Genomic DNA, 14,553 nt, shown 5'->3' with positions numbered 1-14,553 from the left:
CTCTTCTTCAGAAATAAGGAGACTAGGAGAATGTTATTTGTATCACTAGCAGTAGCATTCTGCACCAGCTCCAAGAGGCCCCACTCCCAACTGGGCCACATGAAGAGAGCCAGGTGACCCTGCACACATAGGAGGTTGTGTTACAGGAGGGACCTCACTGCACAGGAAACCCTGAATGTGTCACAATGGGAAGGAAGCAAGCCTGCCCTTACTCCAGAGGAAGACACTGCATCTGGAGCTGTCAGATACACCAGAATCCTCCAAAAGGTATTCTGGAACAAAGGATAGGCAGTGATTTGTTCACTTTGCTCACAAAATCTGCAGCTAAGCGAAGGCCCCTCAGAAAACTGTCTCCTGACAATGTTTCCAAAACACTCTCTCAAGTGAATCAGATTACATCTGATCAATAATTCTGAGGTCTGTCAATATTCAAGTAGATTAAAATTCTCCATTTTCTTTTAATTTTTATTGAACATGTCTTCATACACTCATTGTTCATTTGCTTATTCAAGTCCTGAATTATTGTCTCACATTATTTGTCCTTCTTTTTCTCCCTCCTCCGCTACACAAGAGACACTGAAAATCAAAGGAAAAAAATCACGTTTTTTTTTTGGACACAGGGACTCACTCTGTCACCCAAACTGGAAAGCAGTGGTGCAACCACAGCTCACTGCAACCTCTGCCTCCTGGGCTCAAGTGATCCTCCAACCCCAGCCTCCTGAGTAGCTGGGACCACAGGTGCCACCACACCTGGCTAATTTTTTGTACTTTTGGTAGAGATGGATGGTGGTCTCCTGAGCTCAACTGACCCAACCACCTAGGCCTCCCAAAGTGCTGGGATTACAGGCGTAAGACACAGCACCCAGCCGGGTCACCATTTTTTATAATAGTCATCTTTTGTTTTAATATTTTAATGAGTACAGTCCAGGAATTGAAGTTAAAAACACCTAAAACTAGAAGGTACTTCCAGAAGGCACCCAGGCAATGATAGTACTTGTTAACATTCTTATTCTTTAACTGCCTTACAATAAAAGTTTACGTAACCATCTTTTGAAAACTGAAATCTACAAAACCTTTCCCTATTTTAAGATATGCTATAGAGTATCAGGGAAGAATAAACAAAATATTGTTATCTAAAAACTAAAATAAATTACAAGGAAAAACGAACAACGAAATTAGTTTTCCAACTTCAAAATACCACAAACAAAAAGGACATGAAATTAAAAGGCACTGAATTCCTTGGTTTCTCTCTCAACTATTTACCACGGGGAATGATCTCCACGCAGTCTTCTAATTCTCTCTCCTTTACTGGCTACTTAGATTCTTCTCAGATGTCTTCTGCCTGAATTACCCCTTTTCAGGTTTAACCTAGGCTGGTGCCAGCTTTGTAATAAAGAGAGTGCTACAGAATTCAGTGATGAACAAGACACACCTAACCTCTACTCTCTGTGTGCTTTTAACATCTTCTTTAGCTTTGTCTTAGTTCTTTGGACATTCTTCTACAACTGGAGAATCTGGGTAAAGAGTTCTTTGTATTATTCTGTCCTTTCTCTAAGTTTCAAATTATTTCAAATAGCGAGCGAGAAAGAGAGAGGAAAGCACACACACAATATCAAACTTAGTTCGGTGGAGGGGAAAGGGTGTGGGCGAGAAGTGCTTCTGTTTTGTAATGTGCACAGCATGCACATTCATAGACTGTCATAGTATTATTTATATTGGGGGGAAAAGGCTAAAGAAAATGTTTTCTGGGCTGAGTGTCTAAATCCTTGAAATAACATCTAAAGTAAATGGCCTAAGCCAGTAAATATCAGTTTTCACGGCCTCTTGACAAAAGATGAAAACAGTATTCAGAAACACTCTTGTGAAGTTCTCAGGCTGAAGAATGACTTGTGGCTTGCACGTCTGGCCCACAGGAGCTAGTTCTGGGGTAAGAGAACAGCAACCATTGAACTCTACGCCTCACCCCGCCTCTCAGTACAAATGGCATCTACCTTTCAAGACCTACCTCAGAGTTCAGAGGTTCACCTCTGCCATAAAGCCTCATGGACCCTGAACCTCTCTCCCCAGGGGTTTCCTCGGTGAACTCCTAGCACTGTCTCTGAGCCTCTCTTAGGTGGTTTTACTTTTTTTGTTTTCACAACACAGGCATTTACACGTCTTTTTTCTCCCCTACATTAGAACCCAATTTCCTTGAAAGCAGCAATCAAGCTTCGTCATCCTTACTTCTTCAACACTAAAAATGCACCTAATTATAGAAACCTTGCAGTATTTGTTGTATAATGGTCCAAATTAACTGTCATTGACTAATTAAAAAGAATTACAGCACTGCTTTCAAAGCACTGACATATACGTCACATTTCTGAAAGATTTCCACCCACATTTACAACACTCTAACACTTACGGGGCACACACTGTGCGGAAATCACAGCACACCAGAACTCACTTCCCAAGGAGCCTACAAAGATCAGGTTTTTCACTATATACTCACAGTTCAAAGATATGTATCGACTTTCACTAATGCCAAAAAGATGCTCATTTTAAGTCCAAGGGGAAAAACAGCAAACTTTCTGACTCTTTTTAAAAGATGAACAAATACCTCTTCAGTTGCAGGAGCAACCTGGGCATCAGTAATCTCATCTAATTCATCTTCTGCCACACAGTCTTCCTGCTCTCGCAGCCCTTGTTGCCCACCACAAGCCTGCAAGTATTCTTCATCCTAACAGCCATTAAAGAGAAAACAAGTTTTTCTCATACAGCTTCGGGGTGGTTTTTTACGCACTTTTCGTCTTTATGATTCATGCTTAATAATTGTAGAAAGTTTTACTATGGTGATTAGCTGACTGAACACAAAGCACGAGGCCCAGAAACAGGGGAAGCTCCTCTGCGTGTTAACGCAAACAAAGCATATCATGCTGGCCCAGCCACCAGAGCGAGTGCCGTGGGCTTTTGCTTCAAACTCCAAGTGCTCTGTCACACAGCTCCTCTGCAAATCAACAGCACGGAAGAGCCACCTAAAGACACAGTGTATGTGCTCTCACAGAGGAGCTCAGCAGCAGGAGGGGGCTGAAATCATGCCCAACTCTATTTCTGTGGCAATGTAAGACAACAAAAGCATCAGCAATTAAACAGAGGAGCTTTTTAAAAATCATATTTAGTATGTTTCTGCATTCGGCCTCCTACCCAAATGAGAGGAAGATTCCAGGTTTTGTATGCAACTTAAGGGGTGTATAAGCAAGCAAGCATCCCTTCTGGGTAGATGGAAGAAAGCAGGCAAGCTGGCTGGAGACGGCCACAACTGCGGAGAAGAAAGAAGGGCTTCTGGTATTGCAACAAGCGACAACATCTGACCCTACTCAGTGGGGATGGACATCCCAGGGTCCCAGGCTACTTGCTAAAAAATGAACAGTAAAATGGTTCCAAGGCAGACAACCTCAAAGAGTAAACAACCTACAGAAATTTAACAACTACTGTATGGTACATGACAGTCTCATCTAGAACCCCCAAATAAAGCAGCTGTATTTAAGGTGACAAACCACCTCAGTTCCCACAATTCTTTAAAGACAATCTGAACACAATGCATGTCATTTTCCAGAAAAAACTGTTAGCGCCCTATCAAAATAACAACTATCACTACCCATGAACCACTGGAAGCAGGACATTCAGATTTCAAATAAAGCCAAATAAATGATGCTAATCCAAATCTTCAGCCAGTGTACAATGGAGTACAGTCCACACCCCTGGATTCTCACTGGTAAACAAAAATCTGCTACTCTTGACATAAAATGTCAACCTGAAGTTGTTTTTACAGAAAAATAAGATCTCAATCTATGTTAATTTTAAAGGCCTTAAATAAACTTATTGCACTTCAAGGTAGAAGTCACCCAACAATCTTCTAATATTTTGTTGACTAAACCAATATACACTCCTTACTAATATAAAAGCACACATTTTCAAATGAAATCACAACCCTCTCCCAAGAAGAGCACCAGCAAAATTCACAGGAAAGAACAGCAGAGCTGTGCGTCCAGCTTTATTGATATCTCTGGACCTCCCTTTCTTCATAGGGAACCGCAAACCTTCCCACTGTACATTCTGGGGTTTCATGATTCTACTCCCAGTTATGCACCAAAGCCCCTCCATGTGGCTTTACACGTAGGTTCCAACAGATCCACATTTCAGGGTTCAAGTCTGGCTTTAGAATGGGGGGTTAACAAACCCAAGGGAGAACAAAAATCACAGTCATACAAGCCATTTAATAAACTAAAATACCATTGGGGTACACAAAGACACAATCTGCTCATGTGTTCATTAGTCTAAAGGTGAATAAATCATCTGAGCTTCAGTGACAGTCTCAGAAGACAGAGACAGAGAGGCTCCCACTGCCGAGCAAGATAAGAGTACCTCCCAATTTAATTCTCTGTGTATCTCCTCCTGTCCAAGGAAGCGGCAATTTCAGACCATTCAGACGTTATCATTGTGATCATCATAAAACAAGAAAAGAATGACCACGGCTAGAACACACGTATTAAGATGAACTGACAGTGCTCACAGAGAGACATTTAACTACTACTGCTCAACTTTAAACTTTACAACTCTCTGTGAAAACATTAGGACACTTTCAGAATGGCTAAGTATTTTTTTTTTTTTACTTTAAGACTTTAATTCTGAAAAAAAAATCATTTTAATGTGGAAGAGTACTATGAGTATTATTAAACTGCCACCTTTTCTTCTTTTCAAAACCTTAATCTTAGACCACAAGATGTTGGATAATTAAGTTGGATTTTATTACAACTGGGGCCTATGTGTAACCTCAAGTTTGACAATGGAATACAAGAGAAGGAAATTCCTCACTTGGAAATTCTCTTTACAACAAACTCTGCAAGAACACCAAAGTGAAAGAGGACTTCTATGTGGCTGTGTACACGCATTCCTTCAGGCACCTTCCACGCTATGATCTGTGCCGCCTAGTACTAAGTTCACAGGCAAGGCCAATGTTCATGACACGGTTTAGCAATATTTGTGTCCACAGTGCTTAGACATCAGTAAAGACTTGTTGGACTGCTGAACTTACAGGAGGTAGGAACCCAGGACTCTTAGCCAATCATCTTATTTTACTGATGAGTAACAGAAATAATAAAATACTCTAGGTAATAACTAGGCACAATTCTAAAAGATCTTGGTTTAATTTTCAAAAAGCATTTGAAATTACAGTGTCTCACGTTAAGGGCATACAAACACACCAATAAACCAGAAGGCACGTGCCTACACTAGCGAATGATTACTAGAACAAATTATTACAGGGTTATGGAAACAACAAGTTCCCCATGATGCCTTTTACATGATTCTATTTACCAAAACTACGAACATTTCTCATTACTGTATCTACCGAAGAGCAAACATTAACCAAAAAAAATTAAATCTTAAAACTATTGAGCACCAGGGACCATGGCTCATGCCTATAATCCCAGCACTTTGGGAGGCCGAGGCAGGTGGATAACGTGAGGTCAAGAGTTCGAAATCAGCCTGGCCAACATGGTAAAACCCCACCTCTACTAAAAACACAAAAATCAGCCGGGCGTGGTGGTGGGCGCCTGTAATTCCAGCTACTCAGGAGGCTGAGGCAGGAGAACTATTTGAACCCAGGAGGTGGAGGGTGCAGTGAGTGGAGATCACGCCACTGCACTCCAGCCTGGGCAACAAAGCAAGACTCCGTCTCAAAAAAAAGAAAGAAAACTATTGAGACACCTAAATACAATCATGACTAGAACTAATTCTAAGGTTCCACATAAACAATTAATCCTTTACAAAATTACTCATACACATGACCAAAATTCAGCAACTTCTAAACTATTTTTTTGAAATGAAAGCTTACTCTGAAAAAAGATGTAAATACAGAAAAGCAGAGCTACTCCCATTGCAAATGGGCTCTTTAAGGTCCCAATTTTGCATACTTCTGTCACCATTCCAACAGCCCCAATCACTCGGCCCCCATGGTGTTCCCAAAAACCCTAAGATTCTACTACAGCTACTGAGATCACATCCTTCCCTCATAAATTTTGTACATGCTTATTTTAAAAAACAAATATCTTTTGATGATGAATCATTAAAAGATGAGAATCTTACACTAGTACATTTTTTCTTTCTTGTTGGTTCAACTTTGGAAAAAAAAAAAAAAACTACCTACCAAAATCATCTTTCTGAAATAAAAAATCAGCACAATCTTGCTTCCCGATTATAGATAACGAATTGTATGTGACATTTCCTAAACTAACCTCCAATCTCTTTATTCAGGTTTAGACAGTTCTCAGCTACAAAAAGGATGAATGAACAGGACATCAATCACTCTGGAATATTAGCACCTTAAAGATGTCTTTAGCAGGTCAATAATCTTTTTACCTTAGAAGGACTTTATCAGATCTTGTCTAAAGCCTGGATAAAAGCTCTGCATTAAGTACTCCTAACAATTGACAGTGTATCCCCACAACACAAAGCTGTTTTCTTCCTTAGGGTACAATCCTCAAGGTCATGATTCTTTGCAGCCTTCCAGAATGACAAAGGAGCATTACCTCTGGCCAAACAAGCTGTCAACACAAACTTTGTCATAGCTCAGATAAAGAAACTGGCAGACAGTGATAATAAGGTCTAATTTCCCCTCCCTCCCAAGGGAGGTAAATAGATTTCAAATCAGTCTAGAAGCCTATGCATGGGAAGCCAGGTTATCTTTGGCCACACAAAGAAGAAAAGACTCACTGTAAATTCATCTAAAGGTTCATTGATTTCGATGTCTAACACTTCATCGGTGTAAAGTTGCTCCTCCTCTGGCTCCTCCACATATTCTATTTGGTCTTCTGTCAACTCAGCTTCGTGGCCTTCATACTGTCCTTCTTCTGGGTACTCTTGAGTATACAATTCTGATCCATCAGATTTGTGATAAACCAGTTCATCCTCTCCTTGTTCTTGTTCGTACTCAGACTCCTGTTCTCCAGATTGGTCATTAGTGTTGTCAGACAGTTCAAATGATGTAACCATGCCAGATGTAGCATTCAGACTAATTGTAACACCCTGAGAACTAGAGAGGACAAAAACACACACACACAAAAAAACAGCCAATGAAGAGAGGAACTCAAAACTAAACCATTATATAAACAGCTGTTACAAAGATTTAAACCATGACTGGTAAAAAGTTATTCCAGTTACTGACAAACGCACATTAACTCCAACAGTACTTAAAGTGCTATGTAGAGCCGTGCCCTAAGCCCTTAATGCATACAGCAGAGCTAACTGTGCTATATGGAGCTGGCCACAGACTGGCAATGCATATAGAGCCTCTACTTATCATCAGCAGCAGGTTATTTGACCAAAAGAATTAAATCAATCACAGATGAAACACATCTGACTGGCAAAAGTCCAAGACTGAAATCAAATAGACTATATTTCATTCTAATTTACAGAATGAAATAGAAACTGCTAAGATTTCAAAGTAAAAACAGGAGTATTATTCTATAAGCAGAAAATCAGAGTTGGAATTTTAAGAACAATTTTTCTTTTTTACATCTATGATAGAATTATAAACTCCTGTTTAAGAAAATCAAAATATTAAAAATTGTGTGAAAATACATTTCAGTGTTCAAATAAATAAATTTATATTAGTCACAAATATCTTTAAAAATTGTTCATAATTTCTAAGTAAAATAACAAAGGTTTTGAAACTGCAAAAAAATCATGTTCCACCTATTAAATCATAACAGTTGCACAAACAATAAGGTGCAAGATAACATTTCCCACGCAAGATGGTGCAGATAAATCTATGTTCACACACAGCACCCAATCCTAACAAAAAATTAATACACCTCTTAGACTTCAAGATACTGTGGCTAAAAAACTTCAATGATGTATTTCTAAAAGGCAATCTAACTCAAAAGATCAAAATATAACAATGATGTCAAACAATGGAATTGGGAAATTTATCTGCTGGTAGAATAATTTAAAACTTATTTTTACCTGTAAAAATTACTTTATGTTAGAAAATCTGTTACAAATCCATGGCTGAATAATAAATGGCATATATTCACTAATTACATTTATAACCAAGAGCTTGTCTACATTTTCCCCACGTTTCCTCATGAAATTAAAAAAATTATTCCACCTACCAGAATGTCTCTCTCCTCGTATAATACAGCTTACTATATGTCAACAACAGAAAGATAGTCATCGTACCAGTCAACTAGAGTCTAAAGTATCACCTCCCAAAGTGTCCAAAATAGTAATTCAGTAAACGATATCAATAAACTGGCTAAAATGAAAACAAATGCAGCAACATCAAACTGCAGGAGAGTTAAGAGTCCCAGGCCACTGCCCTCCACCCAAATAAAGCAATTCTTTAAAAGAGCAGTAGATATCCGTACTAAATGTTCATAACCTGCACTGAACAGAACTCACAGAGATCATTAAATGAAAGACCTACTGATTTTTTTCTTTTTGAGACGGAGTTTCACTCTGTCTCCCAGGCTGGAGTGCAGTGGCACGATCTCGGCTCACCGCAACCTCTGCCTCTCAGGATCAAGCAATTCTCCTGCTTCAGCCTCCCAAGTAGCTGGGACTATAGGCGTGCGCCACCATGCTTGGCTAATTTTTAGTAGAGACAGGGTTTCACCATGTTAGCCAGGCTGGTCTCGAACTCCTGACCTCAAGTGATCTGCCCGCCTCAGCCCCGCAAAGTGCTGGGATTATAGGCGTGAGCTACAATGCCTGGCCAAGAACTACTGATTTTAAACAGCTGCTCTGTTTACAGAACATCCATATGGCTTCTACAGTTATTACTAGTATTCCATTTAGAATGTAATCATGTGTTAAAGATATAAGGCTACATTATTCAATTATATTCCATTATAATTATAAGTAACAGTTCCTATCAATCTAGTCAAATAAAGAACATTTATAATGAGGTAATACTGAGTACCTGAAATTTTCTTCGTCTTCATTATCACTCTGCAAAAGATCATCATTTAGCTCTTCATCTGACAAATCCGACTGATTCTAATTAAAATAAGAAATATAATTAATGTGTGTCACTTCCATAAAAAGACTTGTTACAAAGTACAAAATTACATTGACTGAATTGTTTCTAGCCTTATATTAAAACGTTTGCCACCCAGAAGGCTTTGTGGTCACCAGAGGACAATCAAGAGATCCCATACAAGGCATGTGGATCCCTCCTGGGCTCAGCTTCAAGTGCCCAGGCAAATTAAATGTAAAAACAGCAAGTATAATGATCACATTTATTCTCACACAAAAGAGAAAAGGTAAGAAGTTCATTGGTGGAGGCTTACAAACAAATAATATCTTCTTATAATACACAAAAAAGTAAGATATCCTTAAGGTACTACTAAATTTAATGCTAATATCCAAAACCTAAAGATTTTTTAAACAACATAAAAAGTGTAATTTTAGAAATAAGATTTTAAATAACTGAATCACTAAATTGAAATAAGAGACTATAATAAAACTTTGGTTTTTCCAATACAGATCACATATGAAAATAAATGTTAGCAGCTCAGTTCCCCACTCCTGTTCTTGATGGCACTCCTACCTATAAGCATAGAGAGCCTAGCTATTCTGTCAAGAGTTCCAGGTTTTGTTAGGTTATATATATTTGAGCATCTTAGAATAGTTTTCAGGGGGTGTTATTCACACTTTCACACTACTTATTCACACTACTTCACACTTTCTTCCCTTTTTAAAATTACTTATATGTAATAAATGGTATATATAAATTACTACTCCCTCTACTCCCTTCACAAAAGACAGTCAAAGCCACACACACACACTGTCATACACACATATTCATTCTTAAAAAGTAAAGAGAGAAAAATCAACTTGGTTTTCTACTTAAAGGTGAACAAACAAGCAGTCTTTCCCTGGTAGTTACACCTAAAAAAAAACTTATCTGTATACTTTATTACAGTATTTCTGATAGTCAAAACTAATTAATCTTATTAGTACTTCTTAGTCGCATGGGACTCAACCTAACCACTGACACCACAATAAAATGAAAATAAAACAACACAGGCCACATACTCAGTTTATCCGCAGAAGGGAGAACAGATATGCGTGATAACAAAACAGACTGCTTAACTGACAGAAAATGAAGTTTCTGGCTGGACGCAGTGGCTCACGCCTGTAATCTCAACACTTTGGGAGGCCAAGGCAGGTGGATCACTCGAAGTCAGGAGTTCGAGACCAACCTGGCCAACATGGTGAAACCCTGACTCTACTAAAAGTACAAAAAATTAGCTGGGCGTGGTGAAGGGCGCCTGTAGTCCCAGCTACTCGGGAGGCTGAGGCAGGAAAATTGTTTGAAACCGGAAAGTGGAGGTTGCAGTGAGTCACTCCACTCCAGCCTGGGCAACAAGAATGAAACTCCATCTCAAAAAAAAAGAAAAGAAAAGAAAATGACATTTCCATTAGGTGACCATATAATCTGTCATCCATTTCTGAGATTGAAAGGAGATGCCATTATGAAAGTGAGAGCTATGAGCTAGGCCTACCACAGACAAACCTCAGTTTGGCTGTCCAACTCAGTAAATAAAACTTCAGGAAATCTTTAAAAATTAATAATTCAATGAGAGACAAATTTCATTCAAGGGGCTGCTTCTCTGAGCTTTTTAGTAAAACTCTTAGTATCTGTCAAAAATCAATGAGCCAAGAATGCACCAAGCAAATAGAAAGGGAATCTGTGCTGTGTTAGGCCCTCATGGGAGTCGAATCTCCCGTTGAGGATTCAACTTTCCTCTCTGACTTTTAAACCTACTGACAGACACAGGAGGCAATAAGCACAATATCCGCTTCACTGAAAAAGCTGGAAAGGAGAGCTAGGCTACAGCTTTGAGGCCAAAGCTGATTTCAACACATCCTAAAGAACTGGAGTGAACAGTTTTCTCGGGCTCCAGAGGGTTCTGCTCAGGATGGTCTGCAGGAAAGCAGGACCACAGATCCCAAGATATGAAGACAAAGTGGCCACAGATGCCAGTGAAATCCTTTCTCCCAATCTTTCCAAACAGGTCATTTCTCCCATGGGCAGAGAAACAAATATGAAAGAAAAAGAATAGTTCTCTCCAATACTCCCAAAAATATAAAACCTACATGGATTAGCCAGAGTTTAAAAACAGGAAGAAAATGGTTCCCAAAACATTCTCCAACACAGGCATCTATGAAACGGAGCCACCTCAGTGTATCAGGAGAATGTCTGTCCAACACAAGTTGATGAAGGTAAACACAAAAGCTAAAGAAGGAACTGCAAGCTGGCAACCAACTTCCATCTCACTCTTACCCACTTTCTAAAAGCTCTAGCCTGGTCACATCAGCCTGCTTTATCCTAAATTCGAAACCTTAATTATATATTTAAAACTGAGCCCTAACAACCTTCTTGACATGAATGAACTTGTCCCTGACGGTCTGACCCATGTGCCATCCTCAGTACCATGCACCTCCCTCGTGCTGTCTGTGCCACAGGAGTCTTTCCAGGCAAAGGCTCCAAATTGTGCACTTCATGGGGACCCCAGTGGGAGAAAACAACTTTTCAGGCAGCCGGTGTCCTCATCACGTGAACCCCATTCATAGACCCTGCAGTAACTAACTCGCTCTCACTAGAAATCAAATAAATAGAAATTAAGCCAACCAGAAAACATTTTTCATCTATCACACTGACAAAGATTCTTTTTAAAAAGTGGTATCGAACAGGGAATGGAAAAGTGAGGGCAATGCTTATTCCCTGCTGCTAGGAACATAAGTGGATCAAACATTTCTGGAAAGCAACTTGGCAATACAAGAACCATGAAATGTTTCCACCCTTAGGCCAGAATTCCTCTTTATAGAAACCACCTAAGAAAAAAATCCCAAAACCATAGTAAGACTTGTCCATTTAAATATCACCATAATGCCTGAGATTTACATAACATAATTCAGGAGGTAGGGAGTGAGTACGTAAACAAGAAGCAAAACAGCCTTTAACTGAAAATTACTGAGGCTGGGTGACTGACACCTGAGAGCAAACCGTACCGTTCTCTCTTCTTTTGTATATGCTTGAGATTTTCCACAAAAAGGTGTTTTTAAAAAAGTCATAAGCAATGAGCTGGAAACAACCTCAATGTACACAGGAGTGACTAGGTATACTGTAGCATCTACAAACGTTGACTATTATGTTGCCATTATAAACTATTTTAAAATAACCCTAATGACAAGGGGGAAATGCCAATGATACAATGTTAAATTGAAAAGAAGTAATGTTTTATATCTATATTTCAATTTTTTTTTTTTTTGAGAGCAAGTCTCACTCTAGCCCAGGCTAGAGTGCAGTGGCGTGCAACCGCAGGAGCGCTGCAACCTCCACCTTCCAGGTTCAAGGAAGCCTCTCGAGTAACTGGGACGTCAGGTGCATGCACTATGCCTGGCTAATTTTTGTATTTTTAGCAGAGATGGGGTTTCACCATGCTGGCCAGGCTGGTCTCCAACTCCTGACCTCAGGTGGTCCACCTGCCTCAGCGTCCCAAAGTGCTGGGATTATAGGCGCGAGCCACCACACCCGGCCTATATTTCGGTCATATTTAAAAACACATGGGAAAAGAACAAAAGACAGGTGATAAAACGTTAGTCACGACTGTTTACAAATTTTTCAGGCTTTCTTTTTTTATATATTTTCAATGCCTTGTTTCCTATAAGGTACAAAGCATTTATTTTATGTTAGGAAAGAATAGAGAAGAGGAAATGAGAGAGATACATCTCCTGTTCCAAAGTAAACACACTTCCAAAATGTCCAAAACAGATGCAACCCCGCCACTGAGATGTCGGAATGCACTGTCACTGGCTTGCTTCAGTTCCAGCCCAATGTGAGCAACTTACGACAATCAACTCAACTGAGAAAAGTAGGATGACTTCCCCCAGAACAGTCAGCATTACAGTCCAAACCAAATAGTATTTCTCCATCTTTGCTGATAACAGTCCTGACCCCAAAGGTCAGGACTTTATTTTTTATGAGAGGAGGTCACATGTATTAAAAGGGAATTATTACAGCTTTCTGGAAAGAAACACAGGGCAAACCGTGACATGAGGCTTGCCTAGAGATAGAAATCTAACTTCATGTCAAAGTATTTTACTACATTTAAACCTTTTAACATCTAATTGTTATTCTCCATTAAAGTGTCTTGAATACAAAGAAAAAAGTAGCCACTTTAGGTACAAAAATACAAGTGAGAGCACCTCAAAGAGTGTGCAAAATAATTCCCCCATACAGGATAAAAACAGGAGCCTTTTCCTCCAGTGACCATGACAAAGGAGGACTGAGCATCCCACCCCCACTCCAGACATCACACTACAACATAGACCAGAGACACGAGGCTCTCTCGTCAACTGATACGGATGCATCCCCATTTACTCCTATAGAATCAGGTGGATTTACAACTAACCACACTAATTTTCAGTGTTAGAAGTGATGACAGAGCCATCTAAAGGAAGGAAAGTGGGGTGAGGTCAAAGCCAGGCCACCTGCAGGCTGATGATGCAGTAATAAACAGAACACACAATGCAAAGTGGCTTTAAAAGAATTCTAAAATGCATTCACACATTAAAGAAAATACTAATAATGCAATATAGTAAGTTACAAGAAAATGGCAAAACTGGTAACTTTTTTTTTTTTTTGAAATGAAGTCTCACTCTGTCAACAGGCTGGAGTGCAGTGGTGCAATCTCAGCTCACTGCAGTCTCCACCTCCCAGGTTCAAGCAATTCTCCTGCCTCAGCCTCCCAAGTAGCTGGGACTACAGGCATGCACCACCACACCTGGCTAATTTTTGTATTTTCAGTAGAGACAGGGTTTCACCATGTTGGCCAAGATGGTCTCCATCTCTTGACCTCATGATCCACCCGCCCTCACCCTCGCAAACTGCTGGGACTACGACCGGCCTGGTACTTCTAGTAAGAGATCTTAACTGTATCACAAATGAGATTAAAAGGGAAATCTATTAAGATGTGATAAATCAGTCAAAAGATGTGAACTTACCGCACTTCTTGAAATATAGATTTATACCACTAATATTATTGATAAATTTTAACCTAAAAGAACAATAGCTTGAGGCTGGGCGCGGTGGCTCACATCTGTAATCCCAGCACTTTGAGAGGCCGAGGCGGGTGGCTCACGAGGTCAGGAGATCGAGACAATCCTGGCTAACACAGTGAAACCCTGTCTCTACTAAAAATACAAAAAATTAGCCAGGCGTGGCGGCGGGCGCCTGTAGTCCCAGCTACTCGGGAGGCTGAGGCAGGAGAATGGTGTGAACCCAGGAGGCGGGGCTCGCAGTGAGCGGAGATTGTGCCACTGTACTCCAGCCTGGGCAACAGAGCGAGACTCTGTCTCAAAAAAACAAAAAAATTAAGCCTAAACTATCTTGATAATGAGAACAGTTAATAAACAGATAATGAGAACACTGTTTTTAAACAGTTAATAAAATTTTAAAAATGTAGTATTTCACTTTCCTGCTTTACATTTCTACTTTTACATGTT

The 14,553-nt window shown here is 39.7% G+C and overlaps 1 protein-coding gene across 1 annotated transcript in view; it reads right to left on the bottom strand.

The window, feature by feature from the left end:
• Window positions 1-14,553, bottom strand: part of RBM33 (RNA binding motif protein 33) — a 134,447-nt gene that overhangs the window by 90,279 nt on the left and 29,615 nt on the right. Inside the window, exons 4-5 of the mRNA XM_011941593.1 lie at window positions 8,960-9,036; window positions 6,751-7,069 (exon numbers count right to left, since the gene is read on the bottom strand). Coding sequence (XP_011796983.1) covers window positions 6,751-7,069; window positions 8,960-9,036 — 396 coding nt within the window. The remainder of the gene's footprint in view (window positions 1-6,750; window positions 7,070-8,959; window positions 9,037-14,553) is intronic.

Source organism: Colobus angolensis, unplaced genomic scaffold, assembly GCF_000951035.1.
Source record: "Colobus angolensis palliatus isolate OR3802 unplaced genomic scaffold, Cang.pa_1.0 Scaffold2, whole genome shotgun sequence".
NCBI classification, from domain to species: Eukaryota; Metazoa; Chordata; class Mammalia; order Primates; family Cercopithecidae; genus Colobus; species Colobus angolensis.
The sequence above is the reverse complement of the archived record's forward strand: the minus strand, read 5'-3'. Positions and strand labels throughout refer to the sequence as shown.